Source organism: Hirsutella rhossiliensis (assembly GCF_020360975.1).
Source record: "Hirsutella rhossiliensis strain HR02 chromosome Unknown scaffold00020, whole genome shotgun sequence".
Taxonomy (NCBI): domain Eukaryota; kingdom Fungi; phylum Ascomycota; class Sordariomycetes; order Hypocreales; family Ophiocordycipitaceae; genus Hirsutella; species Hirsutella rhossiliensis.
The window spans coordinates 169959-186129 of NW_025408686.1; the positions used below are offsets into that span (position 1 = coordinate 169959).

General features: G+C 52.3%; 4 protein-coding genes across 4 annotated transcripts; 3 read left to right on the plus strand and 1 right to left on the minus strand.

The window, feature by feature from the left end:
- Positions 1-1889: 1889 nt before the first annotated feature.
- Positions 1890-4135, plus strand: HRG_11312 (ATP dependent DNA ligase domain-containing protein; the record flags this gene model as incomplete). The annotated part of the gene is made up of 3 exons (XM_044869782.1): positions 1890-2477; positions 2529-2548; positions 3211-4135. The coding sequence occupies 3 exons, from the start codon at positions 1890-1892 to the stop codon at positions 4133-4135; spliced, it is 1533 nt and encodes a 510-aa protein (XP_044715044.1).
- A 1305-nt stretch (positions 4136-5440) lies between these two features.
- On the plus strand, positions 5441-6232 carry HRG_11313 (Integrase, catalytic core; the record flags this gene model as incomplete). Its single annotated transcript, XM_044869783.1, has 1 exon — positions 5441-6232. One exon carries the CDS (start codon positions 5441-5443, stop codon positions 6230-6232), a length of 792 nt encoding a protein of 263 aa, XP_044715045.1.
- A 2432-nt stretch (positions 6233-8664) lies between these two features.
- On the minus strand, positions 8665-9910 carry HRG_11314 (PIF1 protein; the record flags this gene model as incomplete). Its single annotated transcript, XM_044869784.1, has 2 exons — positions 8665-8797; positions 8946-9910. The coding sequence occupies 2 exons, from the start codon at positions 9908-9910 to the stop codon at positions 8665-8667; spliced, it is 1098 nt and encodes a 365-aa protein (XP_044715046.1).
- Positions 9911-11201: 1291 nt separating this feature from the next.
- HRG_11315 (MYND finger domain-containing protein) lies at positions 11202-11903 on the plus strand (the record flags this gene model as incomplete). Its single annotated transcript, XM_044869785.1, has 1 exon — positions 11202-11903. One exon carries the CDS (start codon positions 11202-11204, stop codon positions 11901-11903), a length of 702 nt encoding a protein of 233 aa, XP_044715047.1.
- Between the last annotated feature and the right edge of the window lie 4268 nt (positions 11904-16171).

The following is a 16171-nucleotide window of genomic DNA, read 5'->3' on the forward strand; positions in this document are numbered from 1 at the left end:
CCATAACACTGCAATGGAATGACGAGACCGAAGCCTTCGAGGGCAGGATATGCTGAGGAAATGAATCTCCTCATCGGTTACGACGAGATGTTTGAGATGCTCTGCAACCCCTATCAGGCGTGTAGGGATTGGCGGGTTTGTCAAGTATGAGTACAACGGATCACAATAGTCTGCTAGAGCCTAGTCGTACTGTACGGTTTGCAACGAGACGCAGCATTTGTTGCAGGTACGAGTGGGATACTACTTTCTGGAAATAGCGCTGGGGCAGAGATCAAGTGACAATATACATGCGCCGGTTGCCGTGAAGCCGTTTTGGGTTGGCACAGGATGCCAAGGAGGTCGCATTCGAGCGTCCAGCCGTGAACATGTTTTGCCGTTCATGGCTATTGCGCTGCGAGGTCAGTAGTCCCACCCTAACCTTCGAACTAGAGGTGCCGAATCCAGTCACGACAAATAACTTGGCAAGGCAGAATGGGTACTTATGTCGCAAGGGCTGTCAGCCGCAGCGACGAGATTCACGACGTCGTCATTAGACGGAGCAACCCACCCGCATGCTACAAGTCTGAGTTCGCCTCGAGGGCCATAGATTCAGTGGAAATGGAGCAGGGGAGGACATCGTTTATAAGTTGGATTACGACTCCCCTCCGCTCATCCCAGAGCTTGTGCTAAGACTCATTCCGTCATACATTCGCCATCCTCTGGTTGAACAGCCCTGGACTACAAATATTCAGCCAATATGCCATTTCCGTTGCATCTCTTATGTGAACTCCTCAGTGAACTCGAAAGAAATCACACGAGGTCTTTCAGTATTCAGAAGACCCAGGACTTCGATGTGCGCAGTCTTGTTGGCTGGTTCGACAAACATGATACAGCCATCCCACGTCTAGGGTCAGAAGCCGTGGCATTCTTGTCATGCCTCTTTCCCGAACGCAGGCCGGACCGAGTTTTTGGCTTGTCAAAATTTCAGCTTGAAAGGATTGTCCAACAAGCACAATGTCTTGGATCGTCCCGAATGAAGGAGCTACAGATATGGCAAACCAGGAACGGCCCGGACTTCGCAACTTGTGTTGAGCGCGTTATGGCTATAACGGACTGCGAACCAAGGATGGGTCGAAAGTGACTCTGCAAGAACTTGACGACGTGCTCGATCGGATTGCAGCCTTCTCACCTTTCTCGTCCGCTGATCTGCGAGAAGAAACTGAGCGGAAATACCGTCAACCCTGCAGCAGCTCGGACGATCTGCTCATCAGTTTGTTCCGAAGATTGAACAGCTTTGAGGCCAAATGGCTGGTTCGCATGCTATCCAAAACTACAATCCGGCCTCTGTCCCAGAAAGACTGGCGATGGGCAGATTTCATCCGTTTTGTGGAATCTCCTCCGTTTTCAGAATTCAATCCAAGTTGCCGTAAGTATCCTAGGGGACTTGAGATCCGGAATACACCCTACAGGCCGTGGTAAATCCCTGGGAAGAGTTGAGGAAAGTCCTACAGCCGCAGGTTGGAGTCATGATTGAACGGCCAGCTTATGCGAAAGCAAGGAGCATCAAGCATTGCTGCCACTTGGCTGGCTCAAGACTAATGAGCGTGGGCGGAAATACGATGGAGAATACTGTCAACTTCATGTTGACTTAAGCAAACCGGAGCCTGCATCAAAATATTCTCCAAGAGTGGGAGGACTCTACCATCGACCGCATTGGCCTTCATCGCGCGTTACGAGAAAGCCTCGACCTTGGCACGGCAGGCTGCAGGATCAAGAAACAATGCATACTGGAGGGCGAGCTGCTGGTATGGAACGACGACAGTAGGGTAATCGAGCCCTTCCACAAAATTCGTAAACACGTCAGACGATCAGGACGGCTCCTTGGAGCGGCCCAAGACCCCCCATTCAATATGAATGAACATCTCATGATTATGTTCTACGATCTTCTGTTGCTGGACGACACGGTCTGCGCTAGAAAAAGCCATGCTAAGCGGCGACGACTACTTCGGTCTCTGGTTCGCCGGATCCCTGGTCTTGCCGAGGTCGGGTTCCGCGAAGTGGTTGCATTCTCCTCAGCCAATGCTGCTGAGCGGCTCACTGAACTATTCGCACGAGCCATTACACAACGGTGGGAGGGACTGGTGCTGAAAGGTTGCAACGACCCTTACTTCACCTCCGATTGCGACAAGTCATCCATCAAACTCAAGAAAGACTACATTCCAGGCCTCGGTGACTCTGCCGACTTCACTATTGTCGGTGGCAACCATAGCGCGGAGGACGAACAAGAGATTGGAATTGGCAAGCTCTGGTGGACGTCGTTTTTTATCGGATGCATGGAAAATAAAGATGAGGTCTGCCGTTATAATTCTAAGCCAAGACTTCGCATCATCGACATCATCGACAAACATGGCATCCCGAAAGACCATATGCAATATCTCAACCGACATGGATATTTCACACAAATACCCTTCATTGAGTCCACGCCAAATTTTGACGTGGTCTTGTCGAGAAGAAGGTCCGAACGAGTTGAGGTCTCTAGGTCTCTCTAGGTAATACAGCTTGAAACCAGGTAAGAAGGGAAGTCTGCAGACTGTTGTTTCTTCTTCCTAGACCACTGAGGGGTCCGGAGGATCTCCTATTCGAACAGGGACCCTTTGAGGAGTCCGGCATAACTATTACTGGCTCAGGGACCTCGAGAGACTGAACTATCGATTTCATAGCTAGAAGAGCTATTTGATCGGGAGATGGAGCTGATGTTGCTGACGTAGATGACTTACGTGGCCTTCAGTAAGTGGCAAGAAGTGCCCTCTTCCTGATAGAATGTATACTATACCTGAAAACGGGATATCAACTTGGGAGAAGCCTGATCTGATACACTCGAGTCCCTTGGAGGCTTAGAGATAGAAGGGAAAGATACTAAAAATTGGGAAATTTTACCCTTCGATTTATGTTTCTTTTTTGCCCTGCCAAAAGCCCGCTTTGGCCATCTGCCTGGTTTTATTCGATAGATGCCCCTATCCTGAGCCATGCAAATCGGTGATTTTGATGAAAGAAGTTGCTTCTGTTACACATTCTCTATCACCAGATACATTATCCGGCTCACTGTATATGTCCTATATATATCTAATATTAGGTGTTGGGGCCCGACGGTACGCTGGCTTGTATCTGACAGGCTGTCTGACAGTGGAGCCCAGAAACAGCTGTTCCGGTGGTGTTGCAACCTTGAGAAAGGCACTTCACACCTTCTCCCTCACTCGGCTATGGCGACGAAGCGAACGATCTAGGAGCCCCAGGACTGGGAACAATATTAGAGCCCGTGTGGATAGAACTATTGATTATTACCCCTATCCACAAGTTGATCTTTCGAGACGGATCAAATGCTCTGGAGCCCCCTAACCGACCTAGCTTCACTGACTTTGCTGAAGAAGCTACCCACTATGTCGACCTTAACTCCATAAATCAGAGAGCTTATTCTGTTGCTACTGCTGACTATGAAAGCAGGCGTAGGGAATACCTTTACGAGACTAAGCTAATCACTGCAGCCCGTACAGCTATTACGGAGTCTATCAGCACTGCTAAACTTACCTCCCTTCGAGAGGGGGATACGCTTCGGCAGTGGCTGCAGAAGCTGGAAGCATCGACTGCTCCTTCACGCGGCTTTATGACTGACCGAATTAGGAAGCAGTATTCTAGTCACCTTCATGCTAGTACTAAGACTAACATACTAGACTGGCTGACTAAGTGGGAAGAGATTATAGAAGAAGCTGACCTTTACTTCCTATCTGAGGCACTAACAGGCCAGTGGCTACGAGATATAGCTAGCGTCATCCGACCTCTTAGCGACGGATACGCTACTATCTTCTACGAAGATAGCCGAAGAATCGATGAAGAAGCAGCAACTGCTCAATATAGGGTCTATCAAGCTCTTCGACCAGACTCTATAGGAAGCACGCCTACTTTGGCAGCAGTACCACCTTCTTCGACTCACTGGACCTTTCAGCTTGTTGCTAGAAAAATCAGAGAAATTGCAGAGCAACAGCCGCACCAGCAGAAAGGAGGAATCAAGAGAGGTGCCGGCTTTCTAGCTGATAAAGAAACTGATGAAAACAACCCTTCTGAAGAAAGACCGAAAAGAAGAGAAAGGGAAGAAACCTGACACAACCAAAAACACTGAGAAAACCGATAAAACCGATAAAAACCGATGCCCTGCGTGTGGACGGATAAGTCATGTTCTTTCTGACTGCTGGGCTCTCTTCGAGGATAAACGCCCTCATGGTGTGATTCGAATCCTCGAATAGAAGAAAGGTGCAAAAGGCCCTTGAAAAGACCCAGATTTAAGAAAGAAGGTGGAAAAATCCGTCATGAGAAGGAGGCCTAGCAACTACCGAAGAGTCGGATAGTCGGAAGAATCGTTGGGCACGCAAACCCTGCCTTTGTCTTTAAGGCTAGCCAAACGACCGCCTCTAACGACTACCCTCTTCGAAAGTCGACTCTGCTAGACTCAGCAGCTTCTTTACATATTTGCAATAACCTATCGAAATTCCGATCTTTTAGAAAAGCAAGAAACGAATACCTAGTCACAGGGATTCAGAAGTCCGGATCAAAGGTTACGGCAGAGTCAACGTTACGGTCACGGCCCTAGACGGGTCATTACGGTCTTTACGATTAAAGAACGTTGCTTATTGTCCGAAATTTTCAGCAAGCCTGGTATCTTTTCAGGCTCTTCGAGACGAAGGAATCTACTGGGATACCTTCACAGAGCCCACAAGGCTAGTCTACCGAGACAAGAGACCGATTTGTATTTTATTTCGGAAATATCGCCAGTTTGTTCTCGATTTCCAGCCTATTCAGAAGGAGGATATTGAAGAAGCGGTTTTCAAGCCTCTAAGCCGAGAAGAAGAGGCTCCCGGGACCCAAGACCGACAGCGACAGCAGAAGCTAGCCTTTGGCATGCCAGACTAGGTCACCCGGGACCCCTAGCTCTTTATAAGCTAGGATTACGAAAAGGAGTGCATATTCGAGGCCCAAAAACCTACGAATGCCAGCACTGTGCTCAAGGGAGGGCAATACGACAGGTTTCTCGAAGAACCCTATTCGAGACGAACGTCAAGAGCCCTGCCAAGAGATTTGGATCGACTGGACCGAGCTTACCCTGATTTCGAGGGCTATGTCCGTGTGATGTTCATCACAGACGCATATTCGGGCATGGTTTTCCCTACTTCCTTAAGACTTATCATTCAAAGCACCACCTAGCCGCACTTCGAGATTTCGTTAGCTGGATGAAGCTTCGTTTTGACTACACGGTGAAAATTGTACGGTCTGACGGAGAGCTATTCACTAATAAGATTAAGAAGTGGCTACGAAAGAAGGGAATTTCAGCAGAAAAATCAGCCTCGAATACACAAGCCCAAAACGGAGGGCAGAACGGTCCGGTGGAATTGTTATTGAAAGGGCTCGCAAGATGAGGATCGCAGCAGGCCTTCCTCACGACCTTTGGAAAGAGACCGTGGAAGCATCCTGCTATCTACGGAATCGAACCCCTCGAGCCCCTAGGACTACGAATTCAACTCCGAATTCGTCAGAAGACTGGAAAACACCTCTTGAGCTCTTTACGAAGAAGGATCAACCTCAACAGCATGCCCAGCTCAAGGCCTACGGCTGTAGGGCCTACGCTATGACTTCTAACGCACAGCTAGGCAAGAAAAAGAGGCAGAAGCTTGATCCACGGTCACATATAGGATACCTGGTTGGATATAATTCGACTAATATCTTCCGGATCTGGATTCCGCAACGAAGAAAGGTTATTTCGACAAGGGATGTTATTTTTGACGAATTTACCTATTTTGATGGGAAATTCGAGCAGCCGCAGCTGCTTCCTAGCATCAATGATCTTATTCAACGCGTTGAGATACCGGAGGACCAGAAAATCAACCAGGAAATCCTTGACGAAGAATCGGAGCTTGAGAGCGTGTTCGACGAAGACTCAGACGAGGAAGACGAAGAGGAACAGACCGACCCAGACGAAGAAGACTATAAGAGGGTTAAGGCGCTTGAAGAAGCTTCTCTTATAACACCTCCACTGACAGAAGAAGATCCTGAGGCAGGCTTCTTGGTCTCTCTTCCGGTTGCTACCCCTAAGGGGGTGGGGCGGTTTGACAACTCCTGGCAAGCTTCCTTTTTATCAATCAACGAGTCAAACAGACCTCTTTCTACATTGTCTACCAAGGAATCGTCTGATCAGATGATAGGGTAGACCGGAACTCAAACCACTGCCGATTTTGGACAGATTTAATGACTTTTATCCTACTCCTATAGAGGACGGGGTGCATGGAGCCTTTACTGCTGGAAGACTATTTAAACCAAAGACTAAGGTACACAAGAAGGACCTACCAGGCCCACCAGAAAACACCAAGCAGCTAGAAAAGCACCCTTTTAAAGAGGAATTCGTTAAAGCCCAAAAGGACCATCTAGCCTCGCACGAAGAGATGGGGTCCTTTATCGAAGTTCCGTGGAAAAGGGCTGCTGGCAAACAAGTTCTATACTGCAAATGGGTCTTTATCTATAAGACTGACAAGCATGGGTACCTTCAAAGTGCAAAGCTCGACTTGTGGTCTGCGGCAACCAGCAGGAAAGGGGATCTACCGACTCGAGCAACGACCCTAGCAGGGATGTCTTTCCGGGCACTCATGGCTATTGCAGCAGAATTCGACCTCGAACTTGATCAAATGGATGCAGTAAACGCCTTCGTTAACTGTCCACTCGAGGAAGAGGTAGTCTTTATGAGGATGCCTCCCGGATTCTGCAAGCCAGGCAGAATTCTTTTACTCCGGAAAGCCCTATACGGTCTACGAAGATCCTCTACTTTGGCAACAGCACCTTACCCGATCCTAGAGGAATTAGGATTCGAAAAGGTCCCACAAGAACCTTGTGTGATGAAGAAGGGGCAGTCATTGTCTTCTTCTACGTTGACGATATTGTCTGGGCCTATAAGAAAGAAGATCAAGGAATAGCTATGGAGGCTATGCGAGGACTGCAAGAACGATATAAAATGACATTGCTTGGGAGCCCCGCTGGTTCCTAGGCATACACATCCTTCGGGACCGGACTAAGAAGACGATTTGGCTAACGCAAGATGCCTATATCGAGAAAATAGCCCACAAGCTATTAGGACCGGACCGACTTTCCTCAAAGCTTCCAGACACACCAATGACAACAGAAGAGCTACTCCCTTCTATTAGCCAAGCAAGCGAACAGGAAATTCATAGGTACCTACAGAAGGTAGGATCTATCCTCTTTGCTGCTATTTCAACGAGACCAGATATCGCCTTTGCGGTCTCTCGGCTAGCTAGACACAACCAGAACCCCGACGAAACACACCAGAAGGCAGCAGACCGGGTTATTCTTTACCTCTATAATACCCGTTCCTTTGGAATTCGCCTAGGAGGATCAATCGATAAGAGAGCCGATATATTCCTTTGCTCTAGTGATTCATCCTTTGCCGATAATTCCTCGACAGAAAGAGCTCTCAGGGTATATCATGACCCTGTTTGGCGGATCTATTGCGTGGAGAGCTTCGAAACAAGCAACAGTCACTACTTCTAGCACCGAGGCTGAATTGCTAGCTATTTCAGAAGCAGCAAAGAAGCTATATTCCTTAGCCGGATGCTACGGTCCTTATACCTTCAGATTCCGGACCCGCTACAGCTAGAATGTGATAATAGTCAAACGATACGACTGCTTGCAGAGACTAACGCGAAGCTATCAACGAGACTACGGCATGTTGATATCCACCGGCATTGGTTACGCCAAGAGACTCAAGAAGGAAGAATTCAAGTCCGTTGGGTTCCTACGGCACAGATGAAAGCAGACGGCCTAACCAAGGCACTCCCTCGTCAGAAACTACAGAAATTCCAAGAGATGATTGGAATAGTTGACTTAAAAACCCGGCTTCAGCTTGAGACCCGGATGGAAGACCTACGAGACCGGATTCTAGTAAGACGGTTAGGAGAGAGGCCCTTGACCGCATAGGAATATTAGGGGAGGTCTCCCGGCCACGACTACACGGTAACCTCGTTGAGGACCTATAACCCTTTGGCTGTAGCTTTGACCCGTTGGGACGGCTCATAGCTAAGGGGGTGTGTCGAGAAGAAGGTCCGAACGAGTTGAGGTCTCTAGGTCTCTCTAGGTAATACAGCTTGAAACCAGGTAAGGGAAGTCTGCAGACTATTGTTTCTTCTTCCTAGACCACTGAGGGGTCCGGAGGATCTCCTATTCGATCGGGATCCTCCAAGGAGTCCGGTATATCTTTTACTGGCTCGGGGACCTCGAGAGACTGAACTATCGATTTCATAGCTAGAAGAGCTATTTGATCGGGGAGATGGAGCTGATGTTGCTGACGTAGATGACTTACGTGGCCTTCAGTAAGTGGCAAGAAGTGCCCTCTTCCTGATAGAATGTATACTATACCTGAAAACGGGATATCAACTTGGGAGAAGCGTGGAGGGATATAAAAGGGGCTGCTTGAACGGGGGAGGGAGAAAAAAAAAAGAAAAAAAAAACATCTGATCGGGTGACACTCGACCTTCAAAAAGTCCCTTTATCCACGTTTATGCCCGCTTTTGCTCTCTCCTTCGCGAGAGACCATGCTGATGCGGCGGTTGGTGGAGCGAAGGAGGGTGTTGAATACTAAGAAACAAAACACAGGATGGGTGGCGAATCGGCCTCCATGCCGTTGCAATACGTATCTGGTCCAGTATTGAAGAGAGTGATTCGGACGACGGTCGGCAGCGTCGCTTTGTCGGCCATGACTCGAGTCGCCCTTCGATTTCGGGCCGCCCCTTCCCCACGGGAAAAGCTTCGGAAATGTTCGAGGGAAGAAATCTTCGTGCAGGTTGTCTGCAAAATCCGCACCACGCTCTACTCGGACAAACGGCTGGTCTCCTGTAGTTCGGACCTGCATAACGCACGGCACAGAGTTGCCATGTCGGTCCGGATTGGCGTTGACGATGTCGGCCAGAAACGACAGTTTATCGGTCTCGGCGAAGGCAGCCGGACCATCGAGAGGAAACATGCCGGACGAAGACGTCTCGTAGACAGGATCAACTTCCTGGCCGATGGCGGCCGAGCCGGCGACTCTTGTCGCCGGCTCACCAGGGGAAGGTTGAGTCTGCTCAGTCGACAGAGTACGGTCCAAATCGCAAGATTCAGCGATGAGGGTAGGATCGATGGAGTTTACGAGTTCATCGATGCTTGTAAAGCTGTTTTCCGCCAAGCCTCGGTCAGTGTCCGGGACTATATGGTCCGTTTGTGTCCTCTCAACGGTCGACGGTTCCTCTCTTTGCATGCGGTCCATGATGACGGTCGGAACAGTGGAGCCATCGGCATACCGCCAGCCGTCCATCTCTGCTTGGTTGATCGCGATATTCTCGTAAAGCGGGTTGTTGCTCTGGAGCCATGCCAGGGCGGCTGCCACTCGAGATTTGCGCACCCGAAGCAGGTGTCCGACGTCTGCGGAGCCAGGCTTAGCCGAACCGCTCCAAGAGACGTGAATGTTCTCAATAGCCTGCAGCAAGGGATGGGGAAGAACGGTGGCAACAAGATCGTCCACCTTGTTTGGAAATACGACGATGTGTCCTTTCACGTGCTTGCGGTAGCTGATTCCCGAACGGGTCTTGTTGTCGACTGTGAACTTGGTGATGTAGCCAAAAGGCGTGTGCAGGGCAATGAGTCTCTCTTCGACGGGGGAGAGGTCATCAAGCTCGTCGGGGTATCGATGTTCGCAGCCGATGGCCATGTTATTGACCGAGCAAGCTTTAGGCAGCCGTCCGCTATCGAAGCCGGCGCGACACTCGCGACACACGTCAACTCTGGCGCCCTCATGTGACGGAAGGCACGCGCCACACTCTCGGATAGTCCTGGTCGCCTGCAGCATGGAGGGCGACAAGCGATCCCTCCACTGTATGGTGGCGAGTTCGAAAGGCGGTGTCTTCCTGTAGCAGAAGACGCAGTGGGAAACCGGCAACGTCCATTCCTCGGTAAACGCTTGGTAGAAAGATTTCGCAGCCTCTACCTGGAGGGCAACTGGAACTTCGTTGCACCAGGATCTTGTCGATGATGCCTGCTCTTTGACGCGGAAAGTGGCGTTATAGTGACGCAGTATGGATTCGACAGAGTCTCGTTGAAGCTGAACGGTTTCTTGCGTGGTGTTATAGTGATGCAGTATAGATTCGATGGAGTCTCGTTGAAGTTGAACCGTTTCTCGCGTCGGCCGGGGTCTTTTAGGGGAGCGCCTTGGCTGCGTCGGCGGTGGAGTAGGAGGCGCTTGCTCTTGTCTAGGTCGTTTCGGTGACGGAGTGGCAGGCGGCGGCGTCTGCGCAGCGAATCGGGATTGAGCAATAAATCGGGATTGAGCTTCACGGCGGCGGGTTCGGTCTTCGGCGCGCTGGCGATCCATATCTCGCAAGACACGGAGGATCTCATCATGGGGGACTCTGGCCAGTGGCGAAGGGTGTTGAAAGGACCGGCGCCGATAGGACGCCTGCGACTCAAGATCCCTCAAGGTGCGGCGAACCTCTTCGGGTGCGACAGTGGCTGGGTGTTCTCGCGGCATGATGCTGGGAAACAAGTGCTGGGAGGAAGTGGGAGGGGGATAATCTGTTACGGAGTGCTTAGGTCAAGGTCAAGACCCTTTGGTGGTCCTGTTGGTAGGAAATGGCGGTCACGACACACACGAAGTGAGGGGCGAGCCGCCGGCCGGTCGGAGCGGTCAGGCGGGCCCAGGGAGAGGGGCCGGAGCGGGCCGGAGCGGCGGAGCGGGTAGCCGGAAGCTATGAAGTAGGTGGCGGTGAAGAGTGGCTGGAGAGCGCACGGGGCATCATGCGGTCCGTGTTTTAGGAGGGGGAAGGGCGCGGAAGAAGGATCCTTTCGTCTCTTCGTTCCTCAAGGCATTGTTACAGGAGACCGGCCCCTTCCAGGGTCCGCCAATGCCTTGAGGAACGGGACGAGAGTTGGGCATAGCCGAGCGCGAGCATTCGGGTTGTTTTTATAAAAACAAGTCTGTTGGAGAAGAGAGGTGGTAGTGCGGCTGCTTGGACCCGCTACAGCACCTTACCTGTTTAAGCCTACCCCTCATCTCCACCCCTGCGGCACAAATGAGCTTCAAATTGATTCAGCCTCTTCACACAAGCAACCTTCAACGATTTGGTCATCGGAATTAGGTCATCATGGCCCTTGAGTGCAATAGCTGCAAGAAGTCGCCGCCTGAAGTTGCCCTCCTCAAGAGGTGCGCGAAATGTTCCACCACGCCGTACTGCTCCAGGGATTGCCAGAAGGCAGACTGGAAGGTCCATAAGAAGGTTTGTGGCAAACAGGCCGACGCCACGACATCGTTCCAAGATGGGCCTACAACGGGAAATTCATCGCCTCCGAAGGGGTTGGAACAGGGCGTCATCCGCCCCTTCACGCGTCTTGAAAATCGCACTTGGCTGCATGATCGATCGGAAAGAGATGTCTACGGGCTGCTGATCGACGCCTACCGACTGCGCGTTGAGGACATGTACAACATTGAAGGCGAAGCAGACGCGGATAGCATATATGGTGGTGCCGCCAACGGGTTGCGTGGCTTCAAGCGTTTCCTGGAGCGCGTCGAGCGTTGTCCCGGTATACTGCCGCCGTGGTGGGATGCAAAGAAGAAGAAAGAGTGTGAGACACTCGGTATGACCCCATCGCAATGGCACGACCTACGAAGCGCGGTGGAAAAGAGCGACATCATCGAGCAATATGGGGATTCCCGATTCCCGATGCAGCTTCGGATGTTTGCCGAGTCCGTGTACGGTCGAGCTCCGGGCGGGACAAGTGGGACGGCGATGAGTCAAATGATGGTCGCGATGGAGCAGGGTAAAGCAGAGGGATGGAGTCGCATATGATGGACATGTCAGCAGCCATGCTTGGTCGGCGGTGAAGGGATACGCTTGGTTAGTCGACAGCACCGCAGATCGAGTAGAAGCTGGCCGATCGTGGCTACGACGTACGAAAGGGTCAAACTATCGGGATGGTTAGTATACTGCCACTACTTTTCGAAACCTTGGCCTCGTATAACCGTCTCGTTTCCGCGGCCAAGTTCTTGAGTCTCTGCATTCCATCAAGTATGGCCTGATCCAGCCCATTGCCAATGAAATCATGGTACCTCACGGGACCAAGAAGCTTGATGCCCCGAAGCGAGGTGCACCTGGACAGTTGCACATAGAGGCTCGTAAAATCGCACTTGGAGGGTTCACCATTGGTCACACGATTTCCACGCAGCTCCAACAGTACCTCCACGAAGGTTTTACCCTGGGCTTTGTAATCAGTGAGAACGAACGCCGGTACGACGGGCAATCCACGTCGCGTGCATCTTGCCGACAAGAATTTGAAGTGAGAGTTAGTCGAATCAAGTGTATGTGACATGGGGCGGATGAGAACCGTCCCCACCGGGAGGGAGGGTATCGCCAAGGTTTTCGTCTCCTCGGACTGCAGAAGAATGCCGAGCGGCGGCCCGAAGTGGATGGTCACGTCATCCGCCAAGTGGTATCCTGGGTGATTGGGATCGAGTATTACGTCCACGGCAGTAAAGTCCGCCCCATTCACCACTTTCAAACCCGTGTAGATGTTTTTGTTCACAACCACAGGCATGCCCTGAGCGTAGAAGAAGACGCCGGGGACTTTGCAGGCGGAGTCGTCACCTTGTCCTATGGTTCGCGCTACGATGTTTGGAGAAAGCGTGCCGTTGCGCCAGGTGTGAGTCGAGACAAAGATACGGATATGCTGCCTGTTGAAGCGCGCCCAGCCCACGACGGCTTCCATGTTGAGGGCCCAGCGGGTGCGGTTCAGCGGCGTTATAGCACGCAAACCGTCATGGAAGGTGATTTGGGAGCGTCCTACAATGTTGGCATTGAGCAAGCTCAGATCTTGCTGGGTCTGCCGGCCGTTACGGACTCGATCCAGGAGTGCGCGGAGTTGGGGATCGTTGCGTGCGCGGACTTGGTCTTCGAGGAGCACAACGGTTTTGAACATGTACCACAATCTGCAGCCGCTGTGGTGAGAGATGGTGGCTTGTCGCAGGGGGGGGTCTGTGTTCGGTCCGGCGGTCTGTTGATCAGGAGGCTTGTTTCCCGCACGGGGGGCGAACTGGTAGAAGTCTCCCATCAGTAGAACGACAGGCATCCCACCAAACGGCTCGTCCGGACAGTCACGGAGTGCCTGCAGGTGACGACTGACGTTGTGCAGAGTGGCTCCTCCCAGCATACTGACCTCGTCAATCACGAGTACCAGCTTCAGTTTCCATATCCATTTCTTCGCCTCCGAGAAGGGGGGAGGCGGTTTGTTTGGATCGCGATGGGAATCCAACCCACAGGCCGAGTGGATTGTCGTGCCACCAATCTGGGCCGCGGTGAACGGCGCCGACGGGACCTGTGCGATTCAAGATCCCCCAAGGTGCGCCGAACCTCTTCGGGCGAAACCGTGACTGGCTGTTCTCGCGGCATCGTGCACGGGGACAAAAAAAAAGGAGCAGTTACCGGCGGCCGGCCGGGAGTAAGAATCCGGCGAGGAAGATATGGACCGGAGCGGGCAGCAGGAAGAAGGTGGGCCCGGAGCGGGCCGCAGGTGGCGGTGAAAGTGGCTGGTGGGCACGGAGCGGCATGCGGTCCGTGCGTAGGGGGGTGGAAGGTTTGCGGGGGAAAGAGGCGGAAGAAAGATCCTTTCGTCACGTCGTTCCTCGTTCCTCAAGGCATTGAAGCCGGCCGTGATACCCTTTTACCTATGGAAGGGAGTCGATTTTAGAGTCATACGAAGCGCACCACCGTCAATTTAAACACAATCGCAAAGGAAGTAGCTACAGCGGGTCATCTGTATCCAAAACTCGCCGCGCACGAGCTTCTTCATCCACCCGCCGTTCCATCTCATCGAAATCGGCCAAAGGGTCATCCTCATCTTCTATATCCTCCTCTTCTCGACGATTTGAGGGCATCGTGACCCGCTGTGAAGTCCACTGTGTAGCTGGCTGCGTGGCCTGATAACAGTGGATCGTGCCCTGCGTCTCGCCAGCAAGCTCGTTATCAGAGTCATCAGCAGCAGCGGCGCGCTGATACGCCCGTGGCATCTCTGTGCCCGGCTCGTACGAGTCGCCGTGTGTATGAAGGTATTCCAACGCCTGCCTCGTCATATTAGCGCCGCTGGCAGTGGTGTTGACAGCGACAGCCTTGCCCCTGCGTGTGTTGCGTGTAGAATTTGTGCCCGTCAGCGCTGCCGGCGCTGTTGACGGCGGCGGCCTTGTGGCCTCAGCTCGCTCGATGCCCTCAACGACCTCAAATTCCGACTGGTCGCGACGTGTGCTTTTTTTTGAAGGTTCAACGAGCCCTGTGGCCGGCCTTTGCCGTGTATAGGGAGCGGATCTTGTGGGGCGTCGTCAGGGCTCATGCCCTGAGGCTTTTCGCGATGCCAGAACACGTCAACTTCATTCATTTCGAACGGAACGGCGGCGACAGCAGCAGTATTTTTTGAGCCGTTTGAAGATATCGTGACGGCACGGCAAACCAAGGCTGCTCTTAAAGCTACAATAAAAGTAGGTATCACAGCAGCCCAGCGGCGGATTTGCCCGATCATTAGTAGCCACGTCAAGCGGCACAGCGCGATATTCAACCCCTATTTTCTGAAGGGCCCAGGCAGAGAGGTTCGGTCGGATTTTTGCGAAGACCGGCTTGAGAGTAGACGTTGATACCTTATATACCGCAATTTGCTGCAAATTGAGTATTTCGTCTGACTGGGAACGCCAAAAGGCCCGAAGACGCTGGAAAACAGAGGTCAAGTCGCCCATCGAGGACCATAGGAACCGCTTCATCGTAGAATGCATGCCCTCTATAATAGAGGTTGTTGTATGCCCGAGGTGCCAGTGCCGGTCAACGAAGCACATCACGAACTTCTCCTTCCAGGGGTCTAGCCACGTATTGATAGCGTAATCCACGGCGGCCTGCGGATGGCCGGCTGCTTCGAACGCGGGGACCAGTGTGTTATAGATAGCCTCATTAGGGGCGTTAACGATGCCTGCCCACTCTTTGAGGAAGGCTGTGAACGTAGGGGCTCGGATTGTGCGATCTCCTTCCTTTGTTGCAGCAGGGAAGTGCTTTTTGCACTTGGTAAGAACGTTTTTGTTGATATGCCAGCGGCAGAGCAGGTGAACTACGTGGTGTAATTCTGGGAAAGCAACAACTGCATTCATTAGGGCAAGCTCACGATCTGTGACCATGATCCGCGGCGCCGGAATGCCCTCTTCGGCTGCCAATTGGAGTAGGCATTGCAGAGCCCAGCGGTATTGTGATTCGGCCTCCCCGTTGAGGAAGATAGTGGCCACAGAGAAGGTTTTCCGCTCTGCGGTTGACCCACACACGTTGAGAAGCGGCATCTTGAACCGGTTGGTCTTATACGTACAATCCAAAAGCAGGATATTCGGAAAACGCCGCCAAAGCTCGATACCGCTGCGTGGTGCGATGAAGAGGCCGGTCAGCCGGCCATCTTGGTCACGTGTATCCCGGAAAAAGAAGCCGCAAGACGAATCCCGTAGCTGGTCATAGAGGAATTGCAGGGGCGTACGGCCAGCGAGTTCTGCGGTGCGGTATGCGGCGAGGGCGTTGCGGATGTGTTGGCTCGAGATATGCTTGAGGTCGGGGCTCTTGACGGGGGCGAGGCTGCGGAGGTGGGCGGCAATTTGGAATGGCTTGAGGCCTGTATTGTAGAGCCGGATAATGTGGTCGTGATGCTCGCTGAGAAGCTCGGCGCGATACTTGGAGTGTAATATCGCGGGCACAGGAGGGTGGTTGTGGTCTGTAGAGGACGGCGATGGCTTCGGAAACCAGGCGCCCTCGCTGCTCCTCTTAATAATAAGGCGGAAGCCGCAGTCGCATTTGTATGTGGCCTAGTTCGCCCGGCGTTTTGATCTATGGGCGCTGGGGTCAGTAGAATCGCGATGCCCGCCAGCCCGCGAGCAGGTCATGTAGGCGTCGTTATCCCTCCCCGATCGTACAATCAGGGCGTGGCCTTGTGCCTTGGCGACTGTATGACAGGCATCTTGGGCGGCCTTCTTTGAATCGAATTCGCGGTGGTACGGATAATCCATTGCGGCGGCGGCGGTAAGTAGTAGGTGTGGAGAGATATCGCGAAA